Genomic DNA, 19,179 nt, shown 5'->3' on the forward strand with positions numbered 1-19,179 from the left:
GAGTGAAGGAACTGTGACTAAAGTCGCGGAAATTTAACTCTTAATTAAAAATATAATCTAAAACTGGTCAGGCTGCTCCCAACCTCCCACCTACATTGGGTGATCGGCTATGTGTAACCGGGGCTTAACCGTCCGGTGGCCCTTTCAAAGGACCTTTTTATCGGGGAGATGGAGCTTTTTATTGTCATGCGATAGTTAGATTTGTGTGCACGCCAACAAATAATGGAACGCGCTGACACGAATCAACGACTTGGGCGGGTGGATTTTTGAGGAGTAATAGCGTTCTAAATACGACACGGTCTAGCATATCACCACCAGAGGTACACATGTAAAATTCATGCGAACTGACTGGTAAAGTTCCAGCAAGTTTGATGATGTTAATTTTGGACCAAGCAGCTTTGTGGTGGATATCTTTTTAAGTTAAGAAATTATGAATCACAAAGCATAGGCTTTCACGAGGATAAACTAATAAAACTGAATATGGCATTCGGAAAGTATTACAGTAACCATATCTACGATTCGTTTGAGAAGATTATAAAACTGACGTACAATGTTGAGAAAATACTATAATTCAGTCGTGTAGATTGAATTAAAGACATAATCATATCTCCGATTCAATAATTTACACCCAAGACGGCTTCGTTAAAGTCCATTCCAAGTCACCGAGAGGGTTGTTATTGTCATTGTTTCCAAAAGTTTTGAATTTAATGTTATTGTTCGATGTGTAAAAGATTTGAGACGTTGGAAATAATTTGAATGTGATTTCAACTTGATAGATATTACCTCGGTTTTCTAAAGCTCTAGAAATATTCATGATGTGGAATATGATATTTACAACAGTTTCTAAATAATGGCAACAGCATATTACACTTTTTTCTTTTTTATTTATTCAATAAACAATAAATAATACAATTATAAACTGAAAAAGCCAAGATGGCAATACATGAATTGATAAAAAACTAAATAGATGAAGCCTCCCATACTTGATGCTTTACAATTAAATGGCTGCAATTACAAGATCAATGTAAAGCTTAAAGAAAAAGTATTATAAACATAAAGTTCCCCACTTACCCCGATGCTTCTCCAGCTTCCCTCTCCGAGATGCAATACGACCTTCTGTCTTTTGAAAGACAGATGTCAATGTTTTAAAGGACTGGAAATTTAAAATCTTAAAACGCCGTGAACCTGATAATATAATTATGTTTTTTATAGGGGGAGCAATCTCAGAAATGTCCCCAAACATTACTACAAAGGAATTTAATTCTAACGTCAAACTAATTTCTTGCTTAAGCCAATTTTGTACACTGCTCCAAAAAGTAACAACAAGAGCGCACTCCCAGAAGATATGTATATAAGATTCTTCATCAAAATGGCAGAAGGAACAGCTACTAGATTCGATTAAATTCCAAGTTCGTAAGACTTTGTTACATGGTAAAAATCTATAAAGTAAACGGTACTGAAAATACCGAGCGTTAGAGTCAATCGTAGTTTTAGATAAAGTTAAAAATACTTCTCGCCATGGTATGGGTCTATCAAAATAATAAAACCATGATAATCTTACTTTATGGGCAGTTAGCCCTTCATTCATATAAATAAGAAAGAAATTATACATAAATTCATTAATTTTTGTATTTTGTAACCATGTATGATTTTTTTGGAGTGGTATACATACTAGCTCTTTTGCCTGGTTTCTATTAGTAGATAAGCTGTTGATATCGACACTGCTCACAGCTATTAGGATACAAGAAACAAAATTCAGCATACGACAAGAAAAGTCCGTCCTTACATAACAAGTCATTTACAAAAAAATTATATTTCTATTTAACAGAGCGAAAAAAAAAATCGGTTTATTATCAACAGTAATATTGGAGTTATTCCATAGTATTTGATGTCTTTCGTTAGCTGGCGTCGCGGGTTCCACGTACTGAAATTTGTACCATGCATCAAATACTTCAAAAAGAAAACCCTTTAAACCCAGGGCATACGCTGAAGATAACTGCATAAAGGGAAATAATCTTAGATTTAGACGGGGATGAAAGGCAATAGCCGAGGAAGTAAACCACTCAGGGTGGAAAAATATTTTAGGTATCCAAGAGGCTTTTATTGTAAAATTAAACACGCGTAAATTAGTCAACTTTAAACCACCATTTTCCACTGAGTTGTATAATACTTTTCTAGCTACTCTTTCCGGTCCGTCATCCCAAATGAAAGAGAAAATTTTTTTTCTCATACATTTAAAAAAATAAATCATTTGGCGAAGGTAGAACTTGTAGTACGTGTGTGAACTGGGAAACCACCAGGGAGTTGATAACTGTAATTTTTCCATACAGGGACAATGCTTTTCCTTTCCAAGGGCGTAATAACCTATCTAATCGTTCTAAACGGGGTTCAAAATTTACATTAAGAAGATCATCCATTTTAGTAGGAATATGAATACCTAATGCGTCTATACCACCGTCAACCCATTGAGATGGTAAATGAGTAGGCAAACAAAAGTTAGAAGACTTTATCGAACCTATTCTTAAAATTTAGCATTTTTCCGCATTTAGATGAAGGCCAGAAATACTGGAGAAACGCTCCAAATCAGACAGTAGTGCATAAAATGTAGACAAATTTGGCTCAAATGGGAAGTTAGAATCATCAGCATATTGGGAAATTTTGGTATTTTTTCCATGAACATTTAACCCCCGAATAGACTGATTAGATCTGATTTTGATGGCAAGGCCTTCAACAGCCATTATAAAAAGGTATGGAGAGAGGGGACAACCTTGGCGAACACCGCGATTTAATGTAAAAGGGTCAGAAATGTATCCATTATTAATAATGGAACTTGTTGATTTTTCATATATGACTTTTACCCAGGTTTTCAGTTGTGGACCAAAGTTAAAACAATTCAAGCATTTGAATATCAAATCCCATCTCAAAGTATCAAAGGCCTTTTTAAAGTCAGCAATAAATATTAATCCGGGTTTTCCTTCATCTTCACAATGTTCAATTGTATCTATTATTAGTAATAATCTTCTAATATTATCCCCAATATATCTCCCCTTAATAAATCCTGTCTGATCGTGCTCTATTATATCTGAAATGGACTGTTTAATTCTAAGGGCAATGCACTTTGACAAAATTCTGGTGTCGCAACAAAGAAGAGTAAGGGGGCGCCAATTTGTAATAGATGTTGGGTCCTTCTCAAGTCCTTTACTATCCTTTTTAAGAGTAATGATATAAGACCTTGCCTCTGTGTGTCTGATAGACATCCATTAGCGAATGAAAAATGAAAACATCGTAACATGGGATCTTTAAAAACATCAAAAAACTCTTTATATTTTTCTATTGGTATACCATCTAGCCCTGGTGCTTTCCCAGATTGAAATGAAAAAAAAAATGCTTTTTTTAACTCATCAACACTTATAAGTTCTTCGCAAGCTTGTTGCTGTGTATCTGACAAACGTTTACCATAGTTATCAGGGAAAAAACCATCACAATTTGCTTCTGTAAGGGGCACTGGTATTTCTTTAAAAGAATATAATTCAGAGTAAAAATTAACCTGGTCTGACAGAATATCTTGTGGGTTATTAATAACCTCACCAGAGGGCCTCTGCAGTCTTTGAATGTTTTTCCTAGTGTAATTACGACGAACTAAATTCATTAAGTATTTTGTACACCTCTCCCCCAACTCCATCCAGCGCGATTTTGATCGTATTAAAATACCATTTAAACGTTCATTGTATAAAGATTCCAATTCCTTTTGTTTACATGCTAATTCATCCAGCTGGTCAGGTGAGGGACAGGTGGTATTGTCGATCTGAGTTTGTAACATGTTGAATTCATTAATGTACGTGTAGTCCGCGGCGCCAAGTGTAACGAACGATGTTTGGATTTCTTAAGCGCCAAACATCATGGAGATCAAATTTTCCTTTCAACTCAGAAATTGCTCTCAGTGCGTTGGGATGATAATTTCGTTGTCGGGCACCTGCTCTGTCCATTAATGCATTCTGTACAGTATTAAAATCCCCAACCACAATCAAACGTTCATCACTTATCTCAAAAGTATCTATAACACTCTCAAGTTCCTTAAAAAGTCGGGAGAGTCGTAATTTGGTGCATACAAATTGACAAAACTGTAATCCATCTACTTCAATATCTAAAATGATCCACCGCCCACTTTCATCAGTCTTAGTCTGATGAACCTGAGCGCTGGCGTTGTTTTTAACTAAAATAGCCACACCTCTTTGATTAGAGGTATCATGCAAGAAGTATATTTGTCCACCCCATTCATTCTGCCATGTTTTTTCGTCTCTTATGGTTGTATGTGTCTCTTGTAAACAGTATATATGATACGGTTTGTCCTTTAACCATGTAAAAAGTCCCCTTCGTTTGTAAGAATCTCCCAGTCCGTTACAATTATAACTAGATATATGTAACTCTACCTTGGACATAGCTTCTGGGAAAATAACCGTCTCGGAGGGGAAAGCCAGGGGAGGACATCGGGGCATCGGATTAAGTCTGATGATCTACAAACTTAAAGAAATACGCTTAACATAACTGAGCTCAAATCAAAATCGCTCAAACAATCAAAGAAAATATCAATGCAAATCATAAGTCATAACAACCAAAGGAAACTCAGATATACAGTACATCTACTCAAATAAGAATTACGTAAGATGTACGTATTGATCGAACAAAATATCTGAAATCTTAAACTTAAAGTGTTGAACTCAAGAACAGAAATCAAATGCCAAATCATACAAACTAAATCGTACATATCAAAAACTATGAATGAACCAACACAGCATGAACTAACAATTATAAACAAGATATAAGAACCAAAATTAACATTATCACAAATCAAAAGATCGTTCAACAAACAGAAGAATGAGCTCAGAATTTGGCCAAGCTTAAAAGCTGTACCATTGCTTGTACTTTTATAATAGTAAAATTGCAACGTAGTTATGATTGTTAACAAAAGATAAATAAACTCAACAAATAAATAAATCATATTTTTCATAGTAATACTTAAATCGAAGCCTGAGTTCAGCTGTTGGCCATATCTTATATTTAGAGTAATTACTGTGGGTAAATCTTTATATCGATTAGGGAGGTCTATGCAACAACGAAAGTAACACAAAAATGAAAATAAATTAACAAGTTTGCTTGGCTGACCCATTTGCCATATTGAGAGGAGCGTTACCCTAAGCTTACAATAAACAGATCACCTCAAACAATACTAAATGAAGATCCATGTTTTATATAATTCGTTTAATTCACACAAAAATATACTAGTATGCACTAAAAAAATCACTTAGAAAGAGTCATCCATTTTTTAAATCAAAACAATGTCCAAAGGGACGAACAGAAACTTCCGTATTAATATGCTAATGTTAGCACAAGGGCGCAAGGAATCTCTCCTTATGAAAAACAGGTGAGAATTCTTTCAGCAACATAAAAATGGAGATGCCTGCATTACAAAATTCAGAGAGATCAATAACAGTTTTTTCTTGAGACAGTCCTTAACTAAATTGTAGAGTTGGCAGATCTTCGACACAGTCGATATTCTTTCTTGTGTTGTCCGTCAGAGTTATCATGATTCTACAGTTTGCATCCACCCAGGTGTCCTTGATCCGACCTTTGTTCTTGGCAGAAAGCGCCGCTGAAAAGATTCGCATTTTCTCTCTGGTAAGGTCTGCCAGGACCAGAAGGGGCTTGTCTTGATCATCACGTTTGCCTTTCAGCTTACTCCGCGCACGAAACACGCGATCCCTGTCTTGCCATGAAACAAACTTCACCAGCATCATTCGCTGCGCCGTCGCGTTCTCCTTCCTGCCGACACGGTGTGCTCGATCGATGCATTGCGGTTGTAAGTCAAGGCCCAGTTTGATTCTACAGAAGTTCACAACCTTGTGAATACACATTTCCCCAGTTTCCCTGTCAGCTTCTGGAATGCCACGAATACGCAGACTGTTTCTGCGGGTGTACTGCTCCAGAGCGTTAATTGAGTTACTCACAGACTTTGGTGGGAGGGGGGGTCTCCTCCATGCTCTGGATTTTTCCTTCCACACGGTCCATCCTTGTTTCCAGTTCATCCTGACGATGCAGTACCCGCTCTAAATCTTGACGCAGAGACTGCACATCCCTCGCTGTTGCCATATCTTTGAGCTTCTCGTGAACGGGTTGTAACGAAGCTTCAATCGTGGCTTAGGGCTCATCTAGAAGTGACTTGTCCACCATGGCGACCTCACCGGTTGAACGTGGAGAACTGTCCAAATCGTCGCTTCCGGAACGTCTCTGACGTTTCTTAGACCTTGTTTTCATCCGTCTGTAGACATTCGATGACTCAGATAGCGTGGAAACGGATCGGTAAGCGTAGGGTCACAGCGCCGAAAACTCGTCTAGTGTCCGCCACATTCTTTTTTAAATTTCCTACTATTTTACCATTATTTGTAACATTTTTAAGAGTCAGTGGGCCGGTAGTAAAGCAATTCACGAGTCCTTGCAAAGTATAGGGAAGAATTCTTTGGGAGTCACGCATAAACTGTTCGCCACAAGGGACCCACTAGTGTCCTGCAATGAAATCTAAAGATATACAGAAGTAGACAGAAGAGCCGGGTTAGCAGTTTTTCTATTGGGACATATCTAATCTTTAAAAAAACAAAACATATAATATTGTCACTTAAATATTCTCTTATTCAAAATGATCCAAAATTATTACAAATATTATTGAAAACCCTCCCGGTGACTTGGAATGGACTCTACCAGTGGATGGCAATAACTTTTGCTCAGTTGGAGATTGAAAAATCCCCGTGTTAGAAAGGTCAGGACACTGATATAATTGTAGCTGCTTGCACGGCCCCTTGGTTACCACAGCTGTGTCACGCACACACGTTTACGTTACTGTCATCTAGTATTGTGATAATGCACGTTTATCCCGATAAAGCCTAAGGGTACCGCCCTTGGATAAAGATTTATTATTTGGTTTTAAATTGATTTGAGTTCTGTTTTCTCACTTTCATTAAGGCCTGACCTTTATTCAGAGCTACAAATGGGGTTGTATAATAGTCTCCTGTCGAAAGTTATGCACTTCTAAGAGCTGCACACTACTTCAATTCGGCGCGGATGGATGTTGATTCCCCCAGCATCTCTTCAAATTCGTCTCATAATAAATTATCCAACACCAGGATAGACCTGCCACAGAAATGGACCATTTTGAAGTTGTTCGACCAGAGTAATACATGGTTTGAAACTATTTGGTCTGTGCAGTAGATTCTAAGATACTACGAAAAACCACAAGTGTAGCACTTGATTATAAGATATGCACGACTGGTGAAGATTTGGAAGCTTGTAAAAAAAATGATTCACCAAGTTATAAGTGTTTCATATTGATATATCAGACGACGCCTTTTTTGCTACCTACCAAATTATAGATTGTATTTTTCCTGATCACAATCTACAGAGTATATCGCGTCAGCAGATAGTAGAAATCAGAAACGTAGTGTTATGTACATTCAAAGTACCTTAGCTTTTCACGGTGAGTCACTGACGGAGACAGTGGATACTGTTTGAAACGTCTGACTGTTTCACTTTTTTCCCAGTTGCTTGAGTAACTGTTATTTGTCGTATCTTTATGTGACTTCCAACGTGCAACTTACGTTTCAAGAAAAGATTGCTTTGAATGATTTCCTTGCCGCACTTCTTTTCTGACGTCCTCAAGGCTACTCTATCAAAGTCGCTACGTCTGCAGGAGTACTGTCAGAATGATACTCGTTCAAAAGTGTAGCCTCATCTCTGCACAGTTTATAGATTATCACATGCAGTCAGCTTGCCGCCTTGGCGACTTTTAGGTCAAGCGTGTAGAAAAATGTGCAGTCATTTTGGCAAATTGCTTAAGCGTACCAGAAATTCTATCAACCTGCAATATTCTAGACGGCCGACGCAAGTTATTGTACTCCGGCCAAGTCATAAGGAGTACTGTATCGATGATCATAATCATCCAGAGTTGTAGCCCCGCCTGTGCACAGTTGAATGATTATCTTGGTCATATGTAGTCTTGCGATTTTGGCGCTTTCCCTTCAAGCAGTTTTACAGCGCAGAACAAAACTGTTAGGCATTTCTGCATATTGCCTACAAGAAGTCTGTCAACCTACAATATTCTAATCTAGACAGCCAACAAACGTTATTGTACTACGTCAGGCAGTTTTTAAAGACACGATCAATATATTTTCACGATTTACAATACGAGAGGGCAATGAATAGAATCATAGCGTTTTCTGTAGGAAAACATGCAGGGTTTTATTTTGGAAATCGCCTATCTTAAATCCTGTCAACCTGCAATGTTATAGACAGCCGAGAAAAGTTATTGTATTCCTTTAGGCATATTTACAGAGATAATTCTCCGATCTACATTACTATAGGTAGCAAGGAATAGAATGATACAATATTCCTGTAGGACACCCGGCACAATCAATCCATCACTTGGGATTGAAGTCTGTCCTCTATTCACCTAATGGGGACATGCATCAATGGTGGATCCTTTAATACTTAAATGTGATCCTAATGGACACATGACAGCGAGAGGGCCTTATATAGACACCTTAAGGGCTGTATACTCGCCTATGGGATTTTCTACGGATATATACTAATCATTAGACGCGTGTTATAGGACGTCTTCTTGGAACTAACCAGACCTTTCCCGGGGGAGAAAAATATGTGATAAACGTTAGAAATACAAAATATTTGATGCTAATTATTTTGAAATAAAGGCTAAGATACACGATTTAATGCTAAGTGTTATGGACTACAGGTTGGAAACCACGATTTAATGATGCTGATGATTTCGGCATGAATGTTAAAATGCATGATATGTTGCTGATTATTTTGACATGAAGCTTGAAAAACACGATCGCGATTTGATAATTATTGTTTCGGAAGAAGGGTTGAAATAAAAAATCTGACGTTTAAATTTAATAAACACATTTTATGCTAATTATTATGGAATAAAGGTTGAAATACACGATGTGATGTTAAATATTTTGGAATAAGGTTTAAGAGCACGATTTAAGACTAATCATTTTCAAATAAAGCTTAGAATACATGGTCTTTTGAATAGATACCAAAATACACGATTTGATTTCAATTATTTTGAGATAAAGATAAAGATAAAACGCAGAACATAAAACGAAAATAAATGTAGTGGTTACTATGTTTTCTGCGTCAGTAATACCATAATATTCTAGTTACGGAAAGTGCACGCAACCATTCTCGAAGAAAATGAATTAATCTTTTCATGATTGCAAACGTCCTGTTGAAAACGCGTGTACTAGACATGTGAGTAAATGTTACGCTTAATAAACGACGCGCCTAAAAGCGTAGATAAAGTCAAACGTGGTAGATAGATCGAGGTAGAATGAAAATACCAGTTATTTTGAAGTGAATGTTAAAATACGCAATTTGATGCCATTTTTTGCAATAGAGGTTGAATTAAACGATTTGATCCTTATAATTTTGGAATAAATGTTAAAAGAAACAAATTGATGCTAATTTGTTTGGGAAAAATGTTAAAAAACACCATTAGATGCTAATTTTTTTTACAAATGTTAAAAAACACGATTTTATGCTAATGATTTTGGAATAAATGCTACAATACACGACTTGAATCAAGGCACGTTGAAATACACGATTTGATACTATTCATATTGTAATAACAGCAAAAAAATGTAGAAAATGGGTTATAGTATGAAAACATGTTTGCAGAAGTCACGAATTGTATGCCCACATCAGGAATGTCGTAATATTTTGTGTCCTGTTTACGGAGAGTGCACTCAATTATTTCCGAAGGAAGGACATTAATATTTTCATGATTGACAACGTGCTGTTGAAATAATGTGTACTTAACACGTGAGTAAATGTTACACTTAATAAACTACACGCCTAAAAGGTAGGTAAAGTCCGACACGGCGCCATTAAATAGATCCAGATGGAATGACGATCCTTCCAGTGGCATGATTATGCAACAGCGAGTAGATTTCATGACATCTGCGCGCTCATTGACTGTCGCCTGATTTTGAAGAACAAATTAATTTGATTCCCTCCAGATATGGTAAACATGACAATACGATACCAAAAATTGGAAAATATATCGCGTGGTAGCCTTGATTGTAGTCAAGACTGTAGTTGAAGAAGTAAAATTATTTCGATACTTGTAAAAGTGGCACTAATGTCTTGAGTGTAGTTGACAATTTGGTAAGTGATGTTAGTCTACCACACTAGTGCCACTTTGTGCACTTCTTTAATACAGAAATAAATGACTTGTTGCTGTGATACCATGTTTTATTGCTTCAATTCTTGTTACAACGTTTTTGGCATCTATTTTAAAAGTTAAGTAATCTTGTTTGTTTTCGCTCTCTCGCATTAAATTTGGAGTTTGCAGATGATGAGATCCATACAATTTACTTGCTGTGGCCTTACTAAAGAGAATTTTATAACAGGAGACTAATAAGAACCACCCTCACGTCTCCTCAAAGCGATTTACTCAACAGTAATGGCCTATAGCATATTTGTCACGTTGTAATACATCGTATTAGTCAAATCCCATACCCAATAAGCGCTCGTTATCATTGTCAAAATTCTGTTCCAATTAGGGGTGGGTACCGGTACATAAAATTCAGGTCCGGTCCAGGTCCTGGTCCAAAGGGTCAGGTCCAGGTCCGGACCTGTACCTGTACCTGATTATAGTAGTGTCGCAGTACATCATATTTTGGAGAGCGAGACACACGTAAAAGTCTCCAAACGTCATGTCTGGAAAGATATAATTTCTTAGGTTTGCAGTTTGTCTCAAATCATAACTATACTCTCCTCGCCGTCTGTTTACTCATCCTTTAAGTGTTTCTAGATATGATTCACAGCTAACGTCTTCGAAAACGACTCGTTAAATATGCTGTTTTGTATTTTCTTAGACCAGTTATGTGGCCACCTGCTGGTAGCCTGGTACTATGAATTTTCTAATCGGTCCATAGGCCGGTCCACTGATTTTTTACGGACCGTTTTTTTTTTGACCGGTCCATTAAGAAATACCGGTTTTGTACCGGTACACGGTACCGGTACCCACCCCTAGTTCCAATACTTCTTTGGTTCGGAATCTAATTCTAATTACGCTCGCACGAGTTAATGGATTACGCACATATGTCTACGACAATCTCCCTTACGAGCGTTAATTTAAAGTACTTTGCTTGAAATGTACTCTAAGCGAATGAGCGAATGCATTAGTCTTCAGTAGCAGTCGACAGCGTGAGTCGCAAAGTTCGCTGCTGCTCCCAGCATCACAATACAGATCTGTTTTTCGAACAGTGGCTTTTAGCAAACTACGGCTTTGAAAAGAAAATAGCACTGCAAGTGTTGAACTAGTGCAATGGAAATAAGATAGATAGTACTATTTGGACCCCTATATAAAAATGATATACCGTAATCTGTTTGTATTGCATACCCGGTAAACCACCTCATGGCAAATCAAACCAGGTTTGTACTGAAGAATACAAGCTGAATATCCGGACAGATTTATTTGATCCACTCATACAGGGAAGGGCCCCATACATTTAAAAAAATGTAGTGGGTTGTTTTACGTGCTCGAGACGTGGCTCTTCTCAAACACGGGACCTCATTTTCACCTGAGTGAAGTGAGAAAATTGCATTTTCCAAGGGCACAGCGTCAACGGAGTATGTGAGGGGATGCGGGCCCAGAACCTCTGACTTCTGGGTCAAATGCCCTGCCCATTACATGTGGGTACACAGTACTTTCCCACTAGTCAGTCAAAAACATCCCCGTCAGTCAAAAAGACCCCCTGCGCGCGTGTTTGTGTGTGTGTGTTGATGCGTGTGTTTTCGTGCGTGTGTGTGTGTGAGAGAGAGAGAGAGTGTGTGTGTGTGAGAGAGAGTGTGTGTGTGTTTGTGTTCGCGTGCGCGCGCGCGCGTCTGTGTACGCGTGAGTTTTTCTTACCTGTGAAGATGTGGTTGACTAGCGTGAACGGCACACAGAAGACACCCACTAGCAGGTCACTGATGGTCAAGTTCAGAATGAAGTAGTTGGTAATAGTTCTGGTTCTCGGTGTCCGGATCACGACGATGAGCACCAGGATATTTCCTGCGTGCGGAAACGTGGCCAAGGTCGTGATGGTAGTCGTGCAAAACATATGTATAAGGCAAGTTCATCACAATTGGAAATAAGGGACCAAGTTGTATCGCTAGTTCGCAGGCTGTTTTTACACTTTTAGGCTTGGCCTCCCTTGGACACACTGCTGTCGCCGGGCTATCTTTGGGCACGGCTGGGCCTCTTGACTTTTTTAAAACCTCGTAGTTAGAATGAACACGGGACCCTGTAACACATAGACGCCGCAAACCCCCTCCGGTCACCAGCAGCCAACCTGGATAGTCTTGTGGCTTCAAAGCCCGACCTGGGCCGAGGGGACCGGTGAAAATATGACCACAGCACACAGTTTTACCGTACTTATTATTCTATTCTCATCACACATTAACTGCCGCTACCTGTATTAGGTTGTAGAATATCAAGTCAGTGCGTGGGTTAAGAAGTGAATAGTGGCACGAAATATGTATCCATAAGATATCTCCACGCACTAAGCAAAAACACATCTTTCTATTAGTCAGTCTATACCTCACGAATTCGAGACAACAGTAATCAATTCAGCACCATGGAAAGCACACTCGCAGCGGGTATATAAACATATACATACCAGTATAGTGTTTAAAGCACTGCTACACTATCAGCTAGGAGGTATTAGCCCCTTGGGAACTGCAATTCAATGTCTGCTCATTTGCTTGAGATATGATATTTCGCTTTCATGGTGTGTTTATTGCTATTTTCTATGGATACCAACGGTAGATGATGCTTTTTATTCAGTTGATAAATATCATATTGATATATCAAGCAACTCAGTCACAGGCATGAAACGTGTCATTTAAGCTTCCTTAGCCCATGTTTCCGTCGTACATAACTCTCTCTAGCTTGTCTTCGCTGACGAAGATTTCAGGGGTTTTAACGTAGTTCTATAAAGGTTATAAAAATACACAACTTGGTTAAAAGAAAAAAACAGAAAAACGGGCATAGTGAAAAATCATTTCCGTAGAGATTACAATTTTTTTCTTCGTCAGAAATATCGTAATACGTCGGGTCTTGTCTACGGAAAGTAAAAGCAATAATTCCTAAAGAATATTGTAGATTCATGCTTTACAAAAACGTGCTGTTTAAAACATGTGCACTGGACATGTGAGTAAATGCCAAGCTTAATGAACGACGTGCCAAAAAGGTACATGAAGTAAAACGTGACCCTTTTGTTAATATGTACTACAGGATAGCAACGATAGTTTGTACATCCGATTCAGTTGATCCAAGCTTCTTTAGCACCTCTTCCCAACGTATATAATCGTCATTAGTTGTCACCTAAAGATTCTATCCACGTCAGCAGCGAGTTTGTTATCAATATGGTAACCAAGTATCCACACCTATCCTAGCTGCCGAGGCTCGTAGTCTCTACTAGCATTAGAAATCGCTTTAATTAAACGCTATTCTGGTATGTATATACCCATTGTGAATGTGCTTTCCATGGCTCTGAATCGATTGCAGTTGTTTCGAGGTATTTCTTGGTGAGGTACAGGCTATCTGACAGAAAGATTTGTTTTTGCTTAGTACGTGACGATATCTTATTCTCCTTTTGACCCGCGCACTGACAACCCATGCAATAGTTTCCTTTCTCTCCCATAGACAACCCAATAAAGGCTATCAATCTGGAGAAGCAAAACTACTTACCAATGACGCAGAAGAGGAATACCAGAGAGTACGCCAGGACACTCAGGCCGATGACTGGTGGGGACAGGCGGTAGCGCTGCATGGCTATCGACTCCAGCAACTCCCGGCCCCCCGAGCCGCTCATGTTCGCCAGTAGTCTGGCCAGATCTTCGAACGGTATGTCCATCGTTTTCGGGTGGTTCCTGATAAAACAATACAAAAAAAAAGGATAAACATAAAACCACCGATCGAAATTAAGTGTTCACCGTTTGCAGGAATCCTGCTTCTATTTGAGAAGGAATTGACTTTCAATTCAGTAAATGTGATTTAGTTGGAGCCATGGAATATCAGAAGTACACCATACAATGGTTGCCTGCAGGATATGCTTACCTTATGAGTGGGGACGATAAATGGTAGCACAACTCAAGCGGCACGACAGCCGTAACTGTCGTAACTGTTCCGCTCCTGCTAGTGAATATACGGCCCGAAAACTCCCCTATATAGGTTCGCAGCTCATTACGCCCAATTTATGTCTGTAGCCAATCAGAAGGCAGATGTGAGGTCCGTCTCCTTGTTATTGGTCTCAGCGATCCGGTTGATTGGCAGCTACACGCACCGCGATAAAGTACATCAATAATGAATCAAGCTTGATAAATCTTAGGAACAGTTCTATGAACACATATAGTCGGTATTTGTAGCGTGTATTGATGTAAGGATATGGCTTGCACGCATTGCTTGACAGTTAATCACACAAATCACATTCATACACGAAAGAAACGATGACTATCAGTATTATTGCCAGCATGGCGCCCAGTAATGCTTGCCTGTTAGCTGTAGACGGGGATAGCAGGAGGATTTTCCAAAGCTGTGACCAGCGGATGACTTTCCCTCAATGATACCCCTTTTGCTGTGCACTTTTAACAGTTGAGCGCGCGAGAGACCGAGGGTGAGCGGGAGATAGAGAACGAGAGAGAGTGAGAGTCATCTTAATAATGACTGTTTCCAGTGGACTAGACACTTATTGAAAAATGTTCATTTTAACAATTGCCCCTTTTTCTATTTCACGTCATGAACAATGAAATGACCCAGACCTTATGATATTTGGAAAGGTGGTGGCCTGAATCGCAAGTAGGTGTTGTTGCAAATCTATCTAAAGCGAACTGTGGTTGGTTATATCACTGTTCTGCTGGGATACGGGTGGATCTACACGCAAATAAGCCAGTTATTTCACCACAAATGTCCACTAGTGGCACGCGAGCTTCTTTTTAAACAATATATCAGCTTTTCTTCCTACGTTGCTGCTAAGCATCGTGAAATAACGAGGTCAACCTGAATTTCTGAATGAGTCTGATGGAATATGGCGCCAAGGAACTAATGTATAAGATATAGATGTGGCACGCTAGCAATTAACTGACAAAGTCACTTGGAAAATCTCCGTCAAACGCATTAACGAGAAACGGGTGAACTAGTTGACATGTAAGTGACTTCAAGGTTACTATCGTTGCTATTGAGTTTACGATGGGGATATCATACAAAATGTACAAGTGTGAATAAAAAGATAACAAAATGCACAAAAGGTAAGTTTAAAAAATTCCTTTGCAGCGAGGTCCTCGCAAGTCCTGTGAGATACGAACAACACTTCGAGTTTGAAACATGGAGTTTGCAACTTGTTACTGTTTCTCAAAATTTCTATGCACTGGGCCATTCTGAATATGTTTTATTACGTGACGATTGGCATGAAAGTTCATCTGAGATGAAAATCAAAATATACCCCAACCAAAAGAATTTTGATGCAACTTTCGACCGAATCTCTCGGGGGCGATGTTGACTTTCGACAAACTTTGCCCCAGTACTGACGTCACACGTGCGTAAAATCACGTGTCTATAGGACTTGGGTCAGATCGCAAAGGAAAAAGATCGAAAGATTTGGTCGAAAATTCCGTGGAGTCAAATTCCTTGAGTTGGAGTGTTGTTTAATTTTTCATTAGCTGACGATTACGGAAACTGTTCTTCAGTTACGAGTTTGCCTGTCTACATCTGCTTGAAGATTAGAGCTATATAGCCACCAAGATGAATGCTACGCTATAGGCACAATACTTTGATTATTTTTTTAAACGTTGATTTGACAGGGCAAAAGAGGTTTCTGCTCCTGTGTAGAAAAAAATAAGCTAGGACAGTAGGAGAGAAGATTTGAAAAACAGAAAGTTTCTCTTGTGTGCTGGAAAACACAAGGGCACAAAGTTTTCCAATTCAGATTCAATTTGATATTTCAGTACATGCTGTGTAAGGTATGATGAGAAGAACTTGGTAAATGTTTTCCTCGGCGAAGCCAATCTGTGATTAATTGGTTTTAGCAATCACGACAGATGAACCAATCAGCAACGGCAATGATGAACCAAATGTGACTGAAGATGATTGGAAAGTGATTAGGCAGTTTGAAAGATTTCTCGCTCAATGCAATTAGCGTCTGCTTTTAAACGCGTTGGTATCGCGCGTTAATTGGCCGAGAGAACGCCGACTCAGGTACGTCGGGATCTAATGACAGAAGAAAGAGCAAGTAATGACACATTCATTTCTGAGTGTTATCCGCTGTGTTATAAACATGGGAATTCATGTTGTATTTGGTGCAATGTGGTGGAGATTAAGTCGATTGCCAGCTGTGCCAATTCCCCATGTGCCTAATCGTTTCTACGAAGTCGTTGACGGGGTGAAAACGTCATTTACCATGTCCGTCAGGCAGGCACATCTTACAGGTTAAATCTATTCATAGGATGGGTGCTGCAAAGATGGCATCGAAGCAGACCTGAAAGTGTTTCTAATCAGTTTGTAAGAAGCTCAGAATATTCTGATGAAGTGATGGTTATCTTGTCTATAACCTACAAGGGTACTCTTCTTCGTGCTCAACTAATAGCAGGCGCCGAACGTCGTTACATCAGGTGCTGCTGATGACAGTAAGATCTGGTCTAGACGAAATTAATAGACGCCATGATGAGATCATACTCATACATGTACTTACTGGTGATTAGCACTAAAAAGTTAAGTCTTAGAAAACCTTTGTGGAAAGTTCAGCACAGTTTAGGATGGATTCCCATAAGTTATGAACAGAATGATATTATTTTACCATTTCAAATCTGCCCCGTTCAAACGTGCAGGACGCTCATCATCGTGTTAAAAACGCAATGTATTTGAGGTTGAAAAGTTGATGATACAAAATGGCTTATAGATTCCTTTGACATTCGTCCAATATTCTGTTCGTTAAGTGAGGTTTAAACTATTGTACGAACACTAAACACCTGTCTGTTAAAAGAAACCGAATCAAATAGGAGACTTGAATAAGAACATGAAGATCAGTAGGCATCCTTTCATCTTGCATTTAAGAGTTGATAGTAGCATTCTGGAATTAGCGGCGTTGACAACCGATTGTATTCCAAGAAAATCAGTCTGCTTCAGAGAATTTGAAGTGGTCGAATAAGACGTTCATTCTGCCGTATCTATTCCCAGTGGATTTCGTCCTATCTTTTGGAAATGATTACTATGCAGGCTGTCAGACAGGGGCGGCTAGGAGTCTCGTGGCTTGAACATCGTGATAACACCTCGTCGTAATTAAACCGGCGACCTCGCTGTGCCGAGAAGGGTCTGGAAGATACGACTTATCGTCTTGACGCAAATGGAGTCACACTGCAGCATTTTGACGGAACCCAAACTTTTAGTCCATTTGAATTGCTTCGGTCCAATTCCTCAACCGGGGTCCGACCGGGCAGCTTGTTAATTGTCGGATTAAAAAATATGATATAAAAGACAACAAAAGACACAAAACGTATTACCTAACCCAAAAGTGTGTAATTTTCTTGATATGCCTTCTATGGTTTCACAAAGGCTGGGCCCCGGATTGGAAATGGGACCCAAGCATGAGCAGGTATGCAGAGCCCTAACAGTTCTTAAAATAAAACATCGGTGTTATTGTTATGTGACGTTTCTAGGACGAGTATCTTGGTCGGTTCAAAACCTGGTATGCTGTCAACAACAACGTCTGACAAGAAATGCCATTTTTCCTAGATCTAAACTTGCTAATCATGCAATTGGATGTCACTGTTAAAGCCCCTATCTCACGGGATACGTGGCACGTTGGCGACCTCGCTGCGACCTGGCGATTTGACGCTTAACGAATTTGATCGATAAAAAACGAATCAATTTATGTTTTTCTTTCCTGTCTTTTCAGTCATGCTTGTACGTTTTGCATGATTTCCCCAAGTTCCACTGCTTTCAGAGAAGAAATCAAACCCCGCATTAGTACCGTAGATATAGAAACTTACTGTAGAATAGCAATATAGAATGATTTTGTATTCATGTATACCTTTGTTTTACCTTACATTTGTATTTCGACATTGTTGTCAACATGCAATTAGCCTACGGGCATGAATTTGCAATAAACTATTATTAAATCACTTTTTTGTATGTCTATTTGTGTTTTCACAGGAAACATGTTTTCAATATGCTGTTTTCATATATCATTGAAGTGTTGGAGCTGTGTTATACCTGATGAAGTTCTTGTACTTTAAATAGTAAGAGAATAGTAGGATGACATGTTATAGATATCATAACTAAGCGCCGACATCTGCGGAAGGTAAATTAATTGAGGTTAAGTATGATGCTCTCTCAATATGATGCTTTTTCAAGTAGCTAGAAGTAGCGCAACGCGGCTTCGCTACGGCTCGCGTATTTTGTCCAAGTACACCGGGTAACCTCTACTCTTCTCCATGAGTGTGTTGGTTCTTTTAAAGCCCCTGTCACACTTGTGCGTATAAGCCATTCCGTGTGAGTTCCGTGTTGAATTTTAACAACACGCAGTTGTACGCTAAAAATATCAAATTTTTTCCAGTTATGCGCGTCGCACATATAGCGTGTGAATAACGAATTCAGCGCATCCAATGCGTTTGAGACACGTGTAATTTGCATATGAAGTGCGCAATACTCTTATCCTTGCAGCGAATAGCTGCGCATCAGGTGCGTGTGCTGAGCGCATTCCGAATGCCCACAGCGACTGCCGGCCGCATGCCTGGCGCACTTTCGACAACTTTTCCTTTTATTACAAGTTCAGACTCGACTACAAGAACAACATAGGGCGCCGGCCGAAACGTGGCTCTTCCACCCGCGCTAGCCGTGGCCGTGGCCGTGGCCGTGGCTCGTCTAATTCTGGACCACCCGTTGAGGCGTCTAACACCCCTGATGCTGTAGGTGACCGTGATGGTTGTGTTGGCCATGGTACTGAAAACAGTCCCCCGGCCCCATCAGGCAAAGCTGTCCAGTCTCACTCCCCTGGTCTCGAACCTGCAAACGAGGGTGGTGAGAAGGAGCAGACCTCCCGGTCACCATCACCTCAGGCCTCGTCT

General features: G+C 39.4%; 1 protein-coding gene across 1 annotated transcript in view; it reads right to left on the reverse strand.

Annotated features, from left to right (window-relative positions):
* The window catches only part of LOC136448697 (neuropeptide FF receptor 2-like), a 30,995-nt gene extending 17,023 nt beyond the window's left edge, over positions 1-13,972 (reverse strand). Inside the window, exons 1-2 of the mRNA XM_066448337.1 lie at positions 13,811-13,972; positions 11,987-12,130 (exon numbers count right to left, since the gene is read on the reverse strand). Of these exons, the coding sequence (XP_066304434.1) occupies positions 11,987-12,130; positions 13,811-13,934 (268 nt within the window). The 5' untranslated portion in view covers positions 13,935-13,972. The remainder of the gene's footprint in view (positions 1-11,986; positions 12,131-13,810) is intronic.
* Positions 13,973-19,179: the final 5,207 nt, after the last annotated feature.

This window comes from Branchiostoma lanceolatum, chromosome 14 (genome assembly GCF_035083965.1).
Source record: "Branchiostoma lanceolatum isolate klBraLanc5 chromosome 14, klBraLanc5.hap2, whole genome shotgun sequence".
NCBI lineage: Eukaryota > Metazoa > Chordata > Leptocardii > Amphioxiformes > Branchiostomatidae > Branchiostoma > Branchiostoma lanceolatum.